This window comes from Gavialis gangeticus, unplaced genomic scaffold (genome assembly GCF_001723915.1).
Source record: "Gavialis gangeticus isolate Ggan-Ray unplaced genomic scaffold, GavGan_comp1, whole genome shotgun sequence".
Lineage (NCBI taxonomy): Eukaryota > Metazoa > Chordata > Crocodylia > Gavialidae > Gavialis > Gavialis gangeticus.
The window spans coordinates 199,623,901-199,642,652 of record NW_017729032.1 but is presented as its reverse complement, the minus strand read 5'-3'; the positions used below and the strand labels follow the sequence as shown (position 1 = coordinate 199,642,652).

Sequence of the window (18,752 nt, the reverse complement as noted above, 5' to 3'; positions counted from 1 at the left end):
AGCCTCCAGGGGATAAAATCAGCAATTTATGCAACAGTCCTGCCTGGGCAGAACTTCATAGGTGCAAGCAGAGGAAGAGCTACAAGTGTCAGTGGTTCTGGGATTGTGATGTCCTCCTGCCACGCCTCTGGATCTTCTAATCTGCTGCCTCTTTTTCCAAGCAGACCTTCCCTAGAAAACTCCTCTGTAACTGGCCTGTTTGCTGTTCCTTGATCCTAAAGGGTTCCCTTTTCCTTGCAAACCTCTTTCCTCTCAGCAAGCTTACAGTGAAGGAATGTGAGAATTTCTAAGCAAACTCCCTGGCAAACTCCCCCCCCCCGCCCCACTCTGGAGCTTCTTCAAACGCACCTTACTGCTCCTTAGGGCCTGCTTCTTAAACTGGAAACAGCATAGTCACATTGAGGCAGTATAGTACTAGGCAGGTTAATTAGCACTGCTGAGTGACAGGGCCACGGAGCCTACCTTGTGCTAGTGAGCCTGTCTGCCTTGCATTGCAGACATGGCTACACTGTTTCCAATTTAGAAGGCAGCACATGCCCAGTATGCTAGAGGGTACTGCTGTCAAGCATTCTAAATTTATGGTAATAGACATGGCTATTTCAAAATCCTGTTTCACATATCTTGGGAGTTGAATAGGATTAAAGTCCCATTTACTCCTGTGCAACCACATTAAATATTTTAGCAAAATGTATCATATTAAAAGTATGGGTACTCACAGTTAGGCCTTTCCTGCCTTGCAAGTCTACCCTGATTACCAAGGATCTGGGTTTTCCATTTCCCACAGCAAAAAGGAAAAAAATGTGGATTTTCCCTTTTAACTGAGAAAGATGCGGATTTCTCATTTTAATGGAGAAACATGAGGATTTTCTACTTTTGCAAAGAGCTCTCTGCATGCTGGCAGAGTTCCATCCTGCAAGGGGCTGGAGGGAGTGGGAGGAGGGCAGTCAGGGAGGGGGAGGTGTGCATGTACACACACTCATGTACACATGGACACCAGGCACAGCCTAGAGAGCAGCTCCCACAGGCAAGTGGGGGCAGGGGGGAAGGAATGGAGGCTCTCATAGGGAGGAGGAGGAAGAGCAGGAGGGAGAGAAGGAAGGAGGAAAGAAGTGAGTTGGGCAGGGCTGAGGCTGGGGCTGCTGCCCAGCCAGGCGGTGCATGGGGCTTGGGGCTGGAATGCATGGCTGCAGGGCCCTGGTGGGGCGTGGGATAGGGCCACAGGTGGCTTGTCCAGGGGATGGGGGGGGGATGGTTCCCCACAGCTGTGTGCATTCCTGAGGGGGGCCAGGAGGGATATGTGCCCCCCAGATCTATGCACGAGGAGGGGGCGGGTGTGGGCTGCCCTCTGCGGGTTTGGGCTCCTTCCCTGCTACCTTCTTCCCAGGGCCTCTGCAGCCCAGCAGGCAGGACCCAATGTGGCAGGGCAGAGTGGGACCTGGCAGGGAAGCTCCTTGCTGCTGTGTGTCCCACACCACTTTGGTGAAGCAACCCCTGCCCGCCTGCCCAGCAGCAGGGGTGGTGGTACAGAGCCATGCCCCTTGCTGCTGCCAAGTAGGCAAGGGGCAACTTGCCATGGTGGCGCAGGGCTTGCAGGAGCAAGGAACTTCCTCACTGAGCCCCACTCTGCCCTGCCGTACCGGTCCCACCTGCTGGGATGCAGAGGCCCTGTGGGGAGGGAAGCAGAGCAGGGCACCTGAGCCTGCAGCTGGTAGCCCACATCCACTCCCCGCTACAGGCTCCGTTCAGGCCATACCACCCATGGGGGAGGGGGTCCAGGCTCCTCACTCCGCTCCACCATAGCAGCTGCTGCCTCTCACAGGTGGCAGCCAGGGCTCGGGTCCCTGACCCCATAGCCCTGGCAGCTAGGGGCCCGCTCTGGCAGGGCTGGTGGGTCAGGGGGCTGTGGGTGGGGAGAAAGGGGCACCAGCAGGGTTGCGGCTTGGGAGTGAGGGACCTGAACCTGCATCCTGGTGAACAAAGGGGGCAGGGGGAACTCTGATTTTCCATGATAAAAAGACCCCAGAACAAAACCCAAGGTTATAGGTACTTAGACTGTATTTTATTATAGTGATTGAGGCTTCCAAATTGCTTTAAAATTGTAAATAGATCAATAAAACACTGTGTTCAATTGATACCTATATATAGAGGTGTTTCATTTTCATCATGGATTTGGGGGCTTTTAATCAGAGAATTTGCAATTTTTATCAGACAATTTGAGGTTTTTAAACAGAGAAAACCAGGATCCCTGCTGATTTCAACCATTATGTAATCAGGGCAAAACATTTAGGTAAATTTGTGTAGATAGGTAAAACAATGACCTTCAGTGGTAGAGTTCATCCCTGCTTGAACTGGGATAACTTCCACCACTGCAAATAGCAGCTTTGCCTTTTTACACATGGAGTTTGTACCACTACAGGTATTGATGACTGGAGGTGGAGCAAATCAAGGCTTCAGAAGGAGAAATCCTAAAATTATTTCCGTACTCCCCTAATCAGGACAACTGAAGACCCTTTAGAAAAGGCTTGCTTAAAAAGAATGTATCTGTATGTGCCGTAGACTGCAGTACTCTTTGAAACGCATGTTTTTTCCACAAAGCTAAGTATTCTTACTTATTTTATCCCCTTCTCCAAGTATGCCCCAAAGAACTAATACTATTGTATTATGATACGCAAAAGCCTCTGCTATCAAACTATTGTTCCAGCCATTTGTATGAAATAAGTCAGTATTTGTCAAAGTTGGTAAACGTCCCAATTGTGTAACTATACGAACTGGCATCCTCATTGATAGCGTCTGCAGAAATGCCGAAAGACTGAACTGGGAGAGGTTAAAACTACTCTTTCACTCCTAGAGGTGGTCTCTCCAAAGTAAACATTTGTGGAGTTTTTCCAGGACAAAAATATCGTCCTTTCTGCCAGTGACCACAGCTTCTGATGTCAAAAATAGCAACGTTTGTAGTATTTAGAGTATTTTTGATCCAACCCTGATAAACCTAGTATATGACACGCAGTGTGGGTTTAAGACCAGTCTTGTCGGTGCCTGACTTCACCCTGGCTCCACACAGTCCTTTGGAAGGCTCCCAAATCTTCAGTAGCACATTCTGCATTGCCATTTTTGTTTCTTCTTATGGTTTGCCTGGGAAGCAATCACACCTCCCTTCCATCCCAGCACAACTACAGATATTTCAGCAGCTGAGAGTTATAAGCACCTCATTCCATGACATACGTCTGGTGGAAAGGATGTTTCTGGCACCCTACTCAGGATTTAGAGAACAAGACAGGACCTGGTGGTTACGGAAGGTATTGAATTGTAATAGCTGAATAACTTGTTTTAACTTGTCCAAAAGCCTTGTCACATCCCATCCTAATGGCACTGCTAGGAGGATGCCATGCCTGTGGTTTCAGGGATTAATTTCTAACTCTGGTTCAACGGTAACTGAGGGAAGAACTCCCAACTGGGAGCTCAGTGTCCTACAGAGCTTGGTTGGGACCACTGTTGTAAAGCAGACACTTCAAACTACAAACTGTGGAGTTTGAAGCACCAGCAGTTGGCTATAAAAAGCTGGCTGCTCCTGCAGAATTAGCTTTATCTTATTTCCAGCTGCTAAATTGCATTTGAAAGAACAAAAATCTATTCAGTACTTTCCTCCTTTCATCTCTGTTCCACATAATGATCTCTATATTGAAACATGCTCCATATGTAAAGCTTGGAAGATTGTGCTGAACAAACCCCAGTGAGGTGAGCACTCAGGAAATACAAGCTACTGTATATGGTTTGCACTGCCTGTTTTTCTCCTTCAGAGTTTAATGCTTTACTGTGCACCTGAAATGTTTTCCCTCAATGGTTACCAGAATCTTTACCATAAGGCCAGAAAAAGTTGCCCGTTTACAACTAATCCTTAGGCAGCTTTTTTCTCATCTTGACATGTCCCCAACCCTACTGTGCTGATGCAGGTCTTATATCCAGTTGACCAAAAATGATCTTCAGTTTTCCCTTAAATTTTGAGATGCATGCCAAATATTTTGGTTGTTTAGTAAAACCAGAAGAAAATAATGCACTTAGAAAGTCTGGAGTCCGTTCCCTACATAATTGCATTTCCTTGGCAAGCTTGTGATTGTTTCTGAAATACAACAAACTTGGCTTCATCTCTTTCTCTGAAAAGACCCTGCTAAATGATTAATGTTGACCAGACATTCTATTTTTCCATGTCTATACTTATTTTCCATATTTCATTATGCTCTTCCTATTGGCTGCAGCTAATCAGAAAATCTCAGAAAAATGCAAACTGAGCACACATCATTTGGTGGTTTTGTTTGGTTGGAGGAGTTTATTTCAGTTTATCAGGAAGATTCAGGTCAGGCTAACCCTCTGGTTCAGCATATGAGCCCCAGTTTGGCATTGGTTACCACCCCGTTCCCCAACTATGGAAGCTGGTAACAACCCCTAGCTCTAACCACTACGCATAATACCTTTGTGGACCCTGACAGGGTTTTCTATAAGCTACCAAAATATAAATAATAACAAATATGATCAACAAATTATATAACTATAATGAGCTCTGTGAGCTATATGGTTAATGATAAATGAGTTAATATAGAATATACAGTGGCCATTTCTGGTGCGGGTGATAGAATAAGAACTTGTGCTATTGAATGTTGTTAAAGAAAGTCAGCTTACAAAGTCTCTGGTGACAAGTTAAAGGAACATTTTACGAAGTTCTGAAAGGAAAAGTCAAAACTAAAGAGATAAGAGAGTAAGAGATAAACAAAAAGCATGTTCTGCCATGACCTAACGTGTCCAGCATTTATAATCTGTGGCAGGGTTTGGCCATCTATGTATTGTGGGCTGGATACTGCCTACAAAGCGACTGGATCTGTGGTTCCCTGTGGTGGCCTGGGGAAATTGGTGGCATGTAGGCCTCCCCAGCTTGTTCCTCTCCTTCTCCCTGCACCATGCCATCACTCTCCTCCACAGTGGTCTCACAATCCTGCAGCAGCTGGTGGTGCAACCTCATGGCCTAATTGGCCCCTCCCCATTGCCATTTGGAACAGGAGGGTCACATAATCACATGGGGAAGCATAGGAAGGGTGGTCTGTTGTGGAAGGGAGTGGCATGGCAGGGAATGGCAGCCTACAGTGGGGATCAGGTTATGAAGATCAGCTCACCATTTATCAAGCGTTGCAACCTTTACGAGAACCAGACAATTGTTTGGCAATGGTAGAAACAGACAAGCTGTCTCAAAAAATCTGTTAGCTGCCCTTGATATTGAAAGTTCAAACTAACAAGTTTCACTTTTGCTACTCTGTGGGGACAATGGGGTGAATGACCATTATAAACAGTTATTTAACTCTGCACCTAGCAGACACAGTGATCCCCTGAGAAAATCATTCATATTATGCCTAATTTATTCGCTATAAAAAGTGATACAATAAATATTTTATAAGTGAGATGAGAACAATTCGTGTGACTGGTTACACAGGCTGGCCTGCACGTGTGTTAGCTGACTTTGTCTAGCGAATTTAACCTTTCAATTTTCCAGTGCTATTCATCAGCCAAGCACTGCAGAATATATAGTAAGTTAGAGTTTTTATTCAATCTTGGTGCTCAACTTTTTGTCCTGCAGGCCAGATAGGCAGTGCCCAGTCAGACCATGGGCTGGATCTAGCTGGTGGTCCCTGTTGGTACTGGATTTATGACAGGAACACTGGATTTATGACACTAGATGTAGTGATAAGGGGTTCCAGTGGGCTGGACTTGTGACGAACCCTTAACTATTGTTCGAATGTTACCCATACCCCCTCTGACTCGGCCTTTTGCCTCAGCATTCCCTAACTCGACAACTGATTTCTAGCCAATCAAGTTTAAGCAGGCCTCCCATGTTGGGGCCAGGGAATGTATGGCCCGAGATGCCTGTTAAACACTTTACTCAGCATTCCAGGTAGCATTCCATTCCGCAATTAGCACCTCATCTGATTGTCAAGATGGCTGTCTAGACCAGAGAAACATCCCCTCCTGTACAATGGGCAATGCTTTCCTCATCATCCCAACCAGATTGCTTAGTGCCATAGTAGCACCACCAGTGCCCCTCCATCCTGTAAGATTGCCTGTAGAAATACCAAGGGTCAGGCCCTTCCTGTGCAAAGAGCATGCCTGGTCTCTATCAGGATACCACCATTTTACTCCTTGTTCTAGATCAGAGGTGGGCAATTATTTTGGGCAGAGGGCCACTTACTGAGTTTTGGCAAGCCATTGAGGGCCACATGACAGGCAGCCCAGGGCAGATAAATATTAATTTTCTAAATTTTTTAGGGGCCCCATGGGCCGGATAGAATGGCCTGGTGGGCCACATTTTGCCCACCCCTGTTCTAGATCTTTGCACGAATTCTAGGAATTCATAAAGCTACACTGGATTATTATTTCTACTATAAAAAGCTAGTGCAAGCAAAGCAAAACAAACAAAAGAAAGACAATAAAAACAAATGGTCAATCCAGCCTTCTCAGTCTTTGGCATGGCTGAACTATTTGAGGCCCTGGAGGTGGTGGTCCACATGATACAACTTTGCAGATATTCCCAGCCTAATCAGTGTACAACCACTTGCAGCAACAACATTATACAAATACAGCCAAATAAGCACCACAATTACTATGCATAACACCAAGGTTTGAATTACATTTTGACTGGGGGGGGGTTGCAAAATAAATTAAATTGGTTCATTGTTTAACAAGTCCACCTATGTGATCAGAGACTCCTGAGGTTATGATTTTCAAATCTTACAATGGGGCTCTCATCTCTTATGTGGGGGGGTCATGCCCCCAAGCTTCCCTTTAATTTGTACCCTGCATAACACAACTAAGCTTGATTCTTCTCTGTACCAAGTGAACTTCTTTATCCTTCAACAGTAGTTCACATCCTGCAAAACACAAAGAAAAAGGGAGAGGCTCATTCCCCTTTAAGTTAGGTCAGGTCATGGAATCACTTTTGACTTTCAGCTGATTCCTGCGGCTGGCTTTATTTACAATGGGTCCTGGCCCTTGCCATCTAGGCCTCCATCATTTCTTTAATGGTATGGTACATCACCTTATCTTCTACTTTCCATGCTTGAGGATACAGTACAGGGCCCAACTGTCCATCCATTATCTGTTACGACTCTAGGCTGGAGCTCGTCTAGAGGTTCCCTTCCTAGCTACTTGCAGAGGCTGCTTTTTCAGCAGTCTTTTTTTCTCAAAGTGACAGATGCTTCAAGCACCTTGCCACACATCTTCCCTCCTTAACGTCCACCAAGAGTTTTTCTGTCAGGGTATGCTCCCCCTCGCCTTCCCCATCAAAGGGTGATGCACAAGGCAGTGGGACCTAGGGTTTTGAGGCACCCTACACTCACCTCTCCCTGGGGTGGCAACATGTAGTGGCATTTTGTAGAGACTACCCTGCCACAAGTAGCTTCACCACATTAACCAGTCTGAAGAGGGTCTGGTTTCCAGGACCAGTCCAAGCTCTCCTGCTCTGGTCATCTTTACCCCTCATGGACACAGTCTCTCACGTCTGGGCTTCCTAGCCCCTTTGCACTTAGGCTGTGGCCCCACATAGACCTTCAACCTATTCATTTCAAGACCCTGGCCCATCTCGGGCCAGTTGAGATCTCAGGCTCCCCCAGCTCTGGCAGTCTTAGCCATGGTCTCTTTAAACCTTTTAACGTCTCTAGAGCCCTGGCCTTGCCTCTGGATTACCAGAGCCTTTGGTCTCTCAGGGCTTCTTCATATCCATTCGGTCTCCCAGATGTGTCCCCCAGACGCTGACCTCTGTCTGGGTTCTGGCCCTGCTCCTTGGCCAGTAAAACCTGGGCACCTGGCCCTGCAAACATTTGCTCCTGTTGGGCTTCAGATCTCTGGGATCTCTAGTCCCACTGATACTTGGCCCCTCTTGGGCTGTCAGACCTCTCATCAGGTCTTTCTCTCAGCACCACTCTGAGCCTCTGAGACCCATTTGGTCCCACGCTCTCCTGGCTCCTTCTGGGCTGCAAGTCACTGACTCTGCCTCACACCCCTTCCGGGCTGTGACTCTCTAGCTTTCCATGCTCTCACGACCTTTGGCTGGGCCCTGCTTTTTGGCCCCCACTCTCAGTCCCCCTTTGGACTCTGTGCGTCTGTCCGCTCAAGCCCTTCCATAGATCTCTCATTCTCAGTCTCTCTCTCTAGCAGTTCTCTGAAGTCCCCATACTTTCTTCTGGGCCTTAACATTCGTTCTGTGGGTCTCCCTTAACTTCCAGCCTTTCTTTTCCTTGACAGACCCTTATAACTGATAGCACTTCTTTAACCATATCCTTCTTTGGCTGTGGGCTTCACAATACATGCTTGTCAGTGACTCCTTCTGGCCTTGTTTTCTGCAAACCAATTCAGCAGAACACTGACTTTTCTTTGACAGCAAAGCTACTGCCTCCACAGTCTGGCTTACATTTACCACAGTGAACCCTGTTTTCAGGGTTTCCTTCTCATCACAACTAGATCCATCAACAAACCACATGCAGTCTTTTGGGAAATCTTTCAGTCCTAAAAAGAACTTCAAAATCACATGTCTTCAAAAGCAGAAAACATACCAAGACCCATTTTTTTTCCTTGAGAGACCCTTTTATAACTCTGAGTATCTGTAAATACTTCTGTCTTAACAAGCTATTAGCACTTTTCTTTCTAGGATATCCACACTATTCCTGGAGAGGGGGGAGAGCAAAGACATCTCTCACCTCCATTACCAATGCACAAATCCTGAGAGTGTATACACTTACAATTCCAGTTGCCTCTTTGCAATTCATACAAACACATGTTAGCACAATGAACCAAAGCAATGAGAAAAGAATGTGCAGCTGTCCAGTAACATTACTCTTTTTCCCCATATCCCCTCCTAGCACATTAGGATGATTAGCCACCTCCAAAAATCAAATTTTAGTGGTGCTATCTATTTGCAGGGGCACACAAGATCACAAGACATCTCTGTTTCACACCCCTTGTGCCCGATCTTGGGGTGGGGCTAGATCCTTCCTGTTCTTCCTTTAACTGCGTCTGAGCTCCCTGAAGTTGCATTGGCTGTTTAACATTCTGGTTCGCCATACGCTGGACCTGTAACTTCCAATTTATAGTCTCCAGTGCAAACACACAACACTGTCCCTGACACTCTCTTCAATGTTCTTCTGCACCTGAGCTACTTCAGCAACTGATGCCCTACATGCCATTAACAATCTTTGCAAAACAACCCTCTCCTTAGCAGAAGCAGCCCTCTCCTAAGTGGTCTTAGTACGCTCTAAATGTTACATGTAGTTTCATTTTTAGATACCAGACTTCAAACTAACATGGCTAACCATGTCTGTGCTCTTAAAAGATGAAGAAATAGATTTTATTAAAGGTAAAAAATAAATAAATAAAAAATAAGCCTGAGTCTTGTTTAGAGGCACACTTAACTTAATGGTTAACATTACTGAGTTTTTCGTGTATATCTGTCAAATGAGTTTCATCTGTGAAACAAATCAGACCTAATACTATGGAATAAATGTTTAGTGAACTTGAAAGCAGGGGAAAAAGTGTTATTAAACTTCCTCAGATAGACTTCTCAGTCGTGCTTAGATAACTTACACTTTCACCATCTCTGAAAATCTCATCAAAACTCTATATTCTTTTACAGGTGTAGCAAGCCTAGAGGTCCCTTGGGCAGGCTTCTCCTCCCTGGTAGCCTACCCCTACCCACTTTCCTTTGGCACCCTAGTGGCCTCTCCCACCTTTCCTGCCACGGCTTATTATTACCAGTGAAAAAAGTGGGAAGCAGCCCTTGGGTAACCTGTGGAATACTCTAGACACTCTTCAGCAGCCTCCCCAAAGTCCTTTGGGTCTTTCAGCAGCTCTCACAGTGTTCTGCTCCAAGTAGACTCCACAGTGCGGCCCAGGCACGGCTGGTGACCTGCGAGACAGGTGGGGCGGGTGGAGCCTCACACCAGAGTGACCCTGTGCAGCTAGAGACAGTGGGGCTGCGCGGGGATTCCTCGCTACTGCGAGCTGCCCCCTGCTGCCTTGGCAATGCACCCCTGCTGCTGCTTTGAGGAGTGCAGCCCTGCACCACTGCCCTCACTGCAGCCCCACGCACAGCGGGTGCATCTCCGGGGCAGTGGGGGGCGAGAAGCGGCAAGGAGGAGGTTTTCCACACTGCTCCTCTGCTCTCTGCAGCACCAGGTAGTGGGGGGAGAAGCAAGGCAGCAGAGAACAGCATTCCCTGCTTCCTCCCCCCACCGACCTGCTGCTGCAGGGAATGGAGGAACTGCACAGAAAACCTTCTCCTTGCCACTTCTCACCCTGCGTTGCCCTGGCATCGAGCCCCCTGTGCATGGGGCTGAAGTGAGGTCAGCAGTGTGGGACTCCTCAAAGTAGTGGCAAGCACAGGGGGTGCATCGCTGGGCAGCGGTGGGGCAGCTCACAGCGGCGAGGAATCCCTGCGTGGCCCTGCTGTCCCCAGCTGGGCTGGGTCGCGCTTACTGGGCTCTGGAAGCCCCAGGGCAGGGAAGCAGGATGGGAGCTTGAGCCTGCAGCCTGCACCTGCCCTGGGTACAGTTCCGGGGGGCACAACTCCCTCCTGTCCCCCCTGAAGTGCATGCATCAGTGAGGAGCTGGCCCTCCCCCTCCCCCGAACGAGCCACCTGCAGCCCCATCCTGCTCCTCGCTGAGGCCCTGCAGCTATGCATTGTGGCCCCATCCCCAAGCCCCACCTGGATAGGCAGCAGCCCCCCAGCCCTGCCCAGCTCCCTCCCTACAGAGGCCTCAATCCCCACTTCCCCCACTTACCTCCTGGAGCTGCTCTGCAGGCTGCCTGGGGCCAGTGCATGTCTCTGCACGTAGTGCCCCCTGTCTTTCTGCCTTCCTCCCAACAGCTCTTTACCTGGGTTGGGGCATCAGTACAGGTGCCCCGCTGCCCACTTAACCAAGTAGTTATTGCAATCCATTCCAACTGTTGAAGTGTTTCTACTGCACATGTGCTACTTGGGCGGTAAGGAGATCTCCCCGAAGCGCTTACTGCACACTCAACTTTCTGTTGTGTATATGTAGTGCATGAATATAATCATGATCATGACATTGATCATACTGTTCTGAAACTGGTGGGGCAGTGCCTGAGCACCCCCTATTGACCAGCCGCCACTAGTGCTGCCCTCTTTCAGAGAGATCTCAGCAGTGTCCCCAAAATCCCTACAGCTGCCTCACTTTAAAAATAAGAAGAGCTTCCAAAACCAAAACAAACTACTTAGCTTCGTCCTGGTCCTTGCCTGCCAAGCTCCTTCTCTGAATCTAGTGTGAGCCAGTCGACAGCTCCCTTCCAGGAGTCAGACTTATAGGCTAGAGACAGACATTACACATAAGTTTAAGTGATCAGAAACTGGTTTAAACCTGTAACAGAACAGACGTTCAGTGCACATAAACCAGTTTGAAAATGGCTAAAACTAGTCTGAGATATATCTGGTTGAGTGCAGTATCAGACTTAACTGATTTGGGTCAAACTGGTTTATGTCTGTCCCTTGTCAGGAATTCCCCCCTCCCCTCTGCCTTGATGAGAGCTATCTGTATATTAGCTAAAATACCACATGCTGGCTATGGTCCATGCTGAATCAACAGGTAGAATCAACAAGTAGCTGGTAATATCCCACTGTTGTATTTTTAATGGGATGATATACACTGAGTTTGGGGTGATACACACTGTTATCATTTCCATGCTGGGCTAATCAGAGCATCCTGCTGGACCTGGCCATGCCTCCCCTCAGCTCAGTGCTGAGGAATGGAAGGGATGGCTGCTCTAGCACCCCCTGGCTTCAAGCCTGAGCCACTGCAGACATGTTCTTGCATGTCTGGGTGTCTTTGCAGTTACAAAGTGATTTAGCCTAGCCAGGTTAGACTAACCTGCAAGGATTGAATCAGTTCAGGCTCAGGCTTTTTGAATGTCTGTCCTTAGCCATATTGCCCTTGACTCAACCTCCCTCTGGTCACCTGGTCTCTGATTCTCAGGATTGGGCCTACAGGTTTTCCATTCGCCAATCTTCAGGCTTGCTGCTGTGCAGCCTGCCTCCCCATGAGCAGGTTCACAGCTCTGTAGCCAGCTTCTCTATAAGGTGCCCTTTACACTGTTTTGCAGGTACTTAGCTCTGCTGCTTGGCTGTATGCTCAGTAACAGGGTTGGAGCCTCTGTTACACAGGAAACAGCAACAGGACTCTTTGGAACCCACTGTTCCAGTGGATTATCCTACCTGATTCCTTGGAAATGTACTAACTAAAAAGTGGTTTATGCAAATATCACACAGCATACAATATGATCCCTACTATTATATGAGAAACAAAACAAAACCAAGAAAAAACCTAAGCAGGACAGTACAAAAGAGGAAAGAGGGTATGTAGCAATCCCCAACAATCCATAGGTGGCATGCTCACCCTTAGTGCATTGCCTTTCTGCTGGGTAAAAGGGCTGGTCTTCTGTAAATCCCAGATCTGGCTGGGGGAGGATTCCCCTTGGCACAAGTAGTAGAAAAGGTCAGCATAAAGCTGCCTTGTAAATCTGGCATAGAGAATAGACTGACAGCATTAGGGATGAGATGGGCACATTAAGATGGGGTAGTGCTGTTCAAAGAGCTGCATCAGGATTGTAATGCAACCTTAACATCTCTCTTCCAATTCTAGGCCTGTTTGAATTATGTTGTGGTCTGTAATACACTGTAGAGTCTGAAAAGCATTAAATGTGGCTTAAATTGAACTTTCTATAGTCTCCAAGTTTGGGACTGCACTTAAGACAAACAGAACAAAAGCTCAATTCACATGTCTTTGTCTTACCTCTCTAGGGCAGCAGTTCCCAAACTGTGGGTTGCGACCCCAAATGGGGTCGCAACATCAGCAGATGGAGTCATGGGGGTGGAGGGCTGTGGGTTGGGATTGAGGGGCCATGCTGAGGAAATGGGGCCATGGGGTCATGCTGAGGAAAAGTTTGGGAAGCACTGCTCTAGGGGCATGGTCTTGCAGGAGCAGGAACCAGGCCAGCAGGGGGTAGTCCCTTCAAAACACAGAAATGCAGGCATAAAGAAATGTGGAGGTGAATGCTACCCAGGCCACTGTTTACTTTCTAACCTCTGTCAAGGAGACATCCCTAAATTACAGGTGGCAGTAGGGTAGTTGGTAAGAACACAGCTAATTCGTGGTGAATAGCAGGGGCAGTTATATAAACATGAGTCACATATAGTTGGTGAAAACTTGCTAACCATAGGTGGGAAAACAAGTGCTAACAGGTAGGGTGTTTGTAAGAGAAAAATATAATACAAGTTTTTACAATTAACAGTTACACTCAGCATTTAAGTGAAACAAGAACTCTATTGTAGCCAAAGCTGTAGTTATGATTCATTTCCTTACACAATTTAAAGAGCTGACAAAAGTTAAATGTCTCCTAAAAGTACCTCATCTTAAGGTACGAGACTGATTTTAAGTCTTGAGGTTAAATATATTCTCCAAAAATTTGGTGACCTGAGATTTTTATTGTTGACAACCACTTATATGAAAATATATTTGTCAACCTAAGGCTATAGTGAAAGCCTAATTCAACACTAACTGGATGGATTCCACAGCATGTCTCCATGAATAACTTATTGTCTCTCTCATTTTCAGTCTTTGCCACACAATAGATTTCATGTTTGGACCTTCACAGGCAGAGAGAGAGAGATGAACCATTTGAGAAATCAATTACAACCTTATCTGGACTTTTCTCTTCACAAAAAAGAGAAAACAAGGTTCATGGGGCTTCAGCAAAAACTTTCAGCCAGCTCTACAATGTACTGAAGAAAGAAGTCAGTTTGTCAGGTGGTGTAAATCAGCATCTCGCAGTTCACTTCAGTAGAAGTACACTGATTTCACCAGCAGGTGATCCAGCCCATTATAAGGAGCTGGATTTAGAGATGGGCACCACTAATCAAAGTTAGCTCAAATGGCAAAGTTATCCAGTGTGCAAGTGAGAAGGGGAAGGGTTCAATGCAAGAGCTTCTGTCCTAGGCCCCTATTAATTTAATTCCAGCTCCACCTACAGAAGTAAAATACTATCGAGTTATCATATGAAACAGTAGTGATCTACCTTTTGGCCCTGCAGGTGGGATGAATGACATGGGACTGGCCCACAGGCCAAATCAGGCTCCATGCACCAGAATAGGGCCCTATACCCCTCCCTTGTCCCAAGGCACCTGGATTGGGCCTCGTGTGCCCCCAGCAATCCCGCACAGCCTCTGCCTACCCAGTGAGCTGGAATCAGGCCCCTGCTGCATCCACTAGGCTCTGCATGCCCAAAACAGCAGGCAGGGCCACATTATTCAGACCATAGGGCTCCCCATTTATTCAGAAATTTGGCAGTAGGGACATGGCAATTGCTGCCACCACTCCCCCACTGCCAAATTTCTGGACCTGTGGGGAGCCCTGCGTGCCAGATGGCACAGCTCTGCAGGCCAGATTTGGCCTGTGGGCCTAGGTTTGAGCACTCCTGATATAAAACACTGAATTAAAATTAGACCTACACAATATGCTCTTTATTCATTCCTCCTTGATTTAAACAAGGCTTAAATGTTTCCACATTTAGGATCTGCTCTTGTTTAGCTAAATTGTTTCTCAAACAAATCTACACCTTTCTAACAAAGATGAGATCTGTTTCAAAAATAATTAGGGCAGAGACTACTAAAAAGATGTCATGCGTGTCCTGGGAGAAACCATTTTCTGCTGGGACAAAGCGTGATCATTCAGACATCCATGTCTGTTGTCCGGGGACAAACCTTAAAAAGGTTCATGGGTTAAGTAATCCTCCATCAGTGGATCAATGGCATAAAAGTGGCAGTGAATTCAGCTACTCAGTACACATGAATCCCAGGACTTTTCTGTTTTGGGACAAACATAGGCACAACTTGTTCCAGGACAAATGCAATATCTGTTCCTAGCCTATGTGAAATCCTAGCTGCATTGAAATCAATGACAAGGCTCCAATTGAATTCAGTGAGGCCAGGCTTTCAGCTTTATCTTAATATGTAACAAACTCTGCACATTTTTCCACTATAACCCCAAAATGACAAAGCACTTCAGGCCCATTGAAGTTGATTGGACTATGTGATTGCTTAAAGTTAAGCATGTATTTAACCAAATCATTGTACTGGTAATAACAAATTATATGTTCGTACATTAACTATCTAGGTTTAACTACTTTGACTATGACTTTTTCAAATACTTAGCAAGACTTATTCTTACTTAAAGTAGTAGTATTAACAAAGAAGTAAATTATTACCTGAAGTGTAAGGTAATCAGCTACAATTTGGATAGGATGGTATGAATCAGACAAGCCATTGATTATTGGGATTGAGGCTTCTTTTGCCAACAGGTCCAGATCAGATTGTTTATAAACTCGGGCCAGGATTGCATCTGTCATGCCAGACAACACCCTAGAGCACAGCAAAAAATATTGGAATGAACATAATAAATACATCCCTCCTGTATTCTTCAGTGCATGAATATTAATAAGTAGTGGCAGTGAATCATATTTTTCCAGATTCCTGAATAATTCATAAAGGCTGCAAAATACACTTAAATTCAGACATTTAACAAGTAAAAAGAAACTACTGCTGAATGCCTATCCCTATTCTGGGATTTTTCCATTTGGTTTTTGATTGTCACTACAAAAGAACTAATGATGTCATATTAATAAACATGCAGGTAATTGAGCTAAGATAAGCAATTGCTTGACAAGATAAAACTGCAAGAATTCAGTAACTTGAAAAGAGATAAGGTGTAATATTTCCTCTTAGCCTTTTAGCAAAGAACAAATGTGGCATTGGCAGAATCTGATAGTGTCTCTGTGCAGTAGGATGACCTTTCCAAGGATTAGGACTCAGCAATCCAACAGGACTTTTCTATCTTAAATTACCACAATCCTTTACTGACCTTAATGTTCATGGAAGCCAGAGACCAACAGCACCATCCTAAAGTGTATCATGGATAGGTGATAATATATTGACACAAACAATAACAGCATTAAAGTATTATCAAGATTCTAAATTAAAGTACACAGATACAGATACTTCACATTCATACTGATGTTCTGGGCTTAGCTCTCTGTGCTGCTCCTAGGCACGAGGTGTTCAGAGATAAATCCGATGGGAGCGTACAGCATATTCTGTATATTCTGAAATTTTTAGACACATTAAGTATAGAATAGGAGGTTTACTCCTCCAACTGTTTGCTTTGTGAAACTAATCAGGCTTTTAAGCAGTACTTTGACATTGTATTTTCTACATTTTAATGTTTCTTTGGGTTCCTCTAAACATGCAAGTAAAGACATGATAGGAGCTGATGCACAATCCACACAACCACACCTCCTGCCCTGCACATGCAAGGCAGGAGGTATGATTGTGGGATTCAGAATCGGATCCAATCACATCTTATTGCCAGTGCAGGGCAATATTGCTTTATTGCCATCCCAGGCTCCCCCTGCACTGAAAAGTAGCAAGCTCCCACAACTGTGAGTTCTACCAGCTCCCAGGACTCTCAGTAGTGGCAGCACCCCTCAGCTGCCACTACTGAGATTTCCATCAGCTAAAGGAACTCCCAGCTGCAGTAGTACACGGCACACTGCTGTCCTATCAGCTGACAAGGCTCCCAGCCACCAGGGTGTAGCTAGTTTGCTACATGTGCAAATTAAAGGTGGAAAGAAATCAGCTATAAAGTTATTACACATTTTCCAGCTCTAACTTTATAGTTTTCTTTGGTGTAATAGTTATTTTGCATGTGTAGCATTTAAATTAATTGCACAATTAACCAAGTATGCAATTAAGTAATATATGTAACATGAAGAGGGGGCCTCCAAAACAAAAAAAGGCAAAAATCTGAATAGAAGTGTGACAGATTCTTACAACTGATGGATTGCTGACTTGCTGTAACAGATTTGGACATTTCCTATGAAACACAGTGGCTAATGTCAAAGTCCTTATGCAAGCAAGCCTCCCACTGATGCTAAATAAAAGAACTACTGTTCTAACTGAAGTCAGATTAAACTGCTATTGAGGTATACAATCCCTTCCTGAAGTGCCGCAGGTAGAGAGGAATTGAACAAAGTATTTGCTGATCTGTAAAGCATAAAAATGGCTACTGTCTGTGCCATTACTTAATTTTTCTGGCTAACATTTTCTGAGTGTGTTACTTTTATATAACCTGTCCTGGCATAAGAGACTAGGGACAATTTTTTATCCAAACTGATCACCTTATGATAAATAGGGAGCTGAAATAAGTTGTAAACCTTCTAGTGGAAAGTACCTGGAGGAATTTAGTCACAATGTGATAGATTTTCTTGCTTAACCAATCAAAAAGTAGCAGTATGTAGTTACTGCAGCATGTAGTGGTAGCTGCTACCTTTAGTGAATGTGGGCCACATGCATATATCGCCTCTGTCACTCATGACAGAGAATCATAGAAAAACTGAGCTGGAAAGGACCTCATGAGGTCATCTAGTCCAATCCTCTGGTCAAAGTTCAATCATCCCTTGTTAAACCATCAGACAAATGTTTGTGTAACCTGCACTTAAAAACCTCTGGTCATAGAAATTCCACAACCTTCTTAGGTAATCTGTGCTAGTGCTTAACTGGCTGGCCTCATAATTAGAATGGTCTTTTTTATGTCTAACCAAAATCTCCCTTGTTGCAATTTATGCCTATTACTTCTTGTCCTATACACTGGCAGGATAAGGGAATTGAAAAGTGGAAATATTTTTCAGTGGTTTGTGGGATCAGAAAATAATAAAGGCTAACCTGTCACCAGTTTTTCTGCATGCCATCTATTTACAAGAGTAGGAAGTGCAGGTGAGAACTGAAGTTGTCATGTGAAAAGCCAGACCACACTGAAGGCCCCTAGGACCTTGCCTGAGTGGCAACTAGCATTGCCAGCTACCGAGTCCAAGTGGAACCATTTTAAAAGAAAAAGTACAAGCCTGGGTTTGCCCAGGAGCAGGAGCTGAATTCATTAGTGTTGCTCGAAGTAAAGCTGGAGCTTCTGAAGATATAGAGGAATTAGGCCCAGGGCTCACTGAGAACCCTGTATTTGCAGAAATTTTCAAGATTTCTTTGTTGATATTAACAGAGAGTTGTAGACACTCATAATTTCATTATGAGAAATGAGTTGTTTTAGCATTTATTTTTTAAAGCACAATGTCTTGGAACCATCAATACACTTTTATCTTTTGTTAAAAAAGGAAGTTTCAACCCTCAACCTATAGAGAAATTTAAACGTTAAAATATCAGCTGCATGCACCTTAAAGGCTCAAAACCCAAACCAAGATCCAAAGAAACACAAATTACATTTTATATCCCATGATATTTTAACTAGTATCTCAGAGACTTGTACATCTCATGATTTTTGAATGTTGGGAGTTGACAATAGTGCTAGCTCATGTTTAATAAAGCTCCCCAAGGACCAAGTAAATTGGCAAGTGCTTCTATCCAAAATGTGTAACTCTATTACTTCCTACGTATGTTTATTGAAAAGATGGTTTCATCTTTTAAATTACGGTCTAGTTGTCAGTGATGTCCTTCAAGTGGCTTCAGATGAATGCTCTGTGTAACTAATGAATAGGTCAAAGGTGCAAATCAACCCCTTAAAAATGCAGGAATTTCCTCTCTAATAATCTCAACAGACAGTCAAATATGATCTTTGACTGCTTCAGTGAATGTGCTGCAGCTCAGCCT

General features: G+C 45.1%; 1 protein-coding gene across 1 annotated transcript in view; it reads right to left on the bottom strand.

The window, feature by feature from the left end:
* OTC (ornithine carbamoyltransferase) overlaps positions 1 to 18,752 on the bottom strand; it is a gene marked incomplete at its 5' end in the record, with an annotated part of 48,157 nt that overhangs the window by 12,604 nt on the left and 16,801 nt on the right. Inside the window, one exon of the mRNA XM_019523868.1 lies at positions 15,308 to 15,461. Coding sequence (XP_019379413.1) covers positions 15,308 to 15,461 — 154 coding nt within the window. The remainder of the gene's footprint in view (positions 1 to 15,307; positions 15,462 to 18,752) is intronic.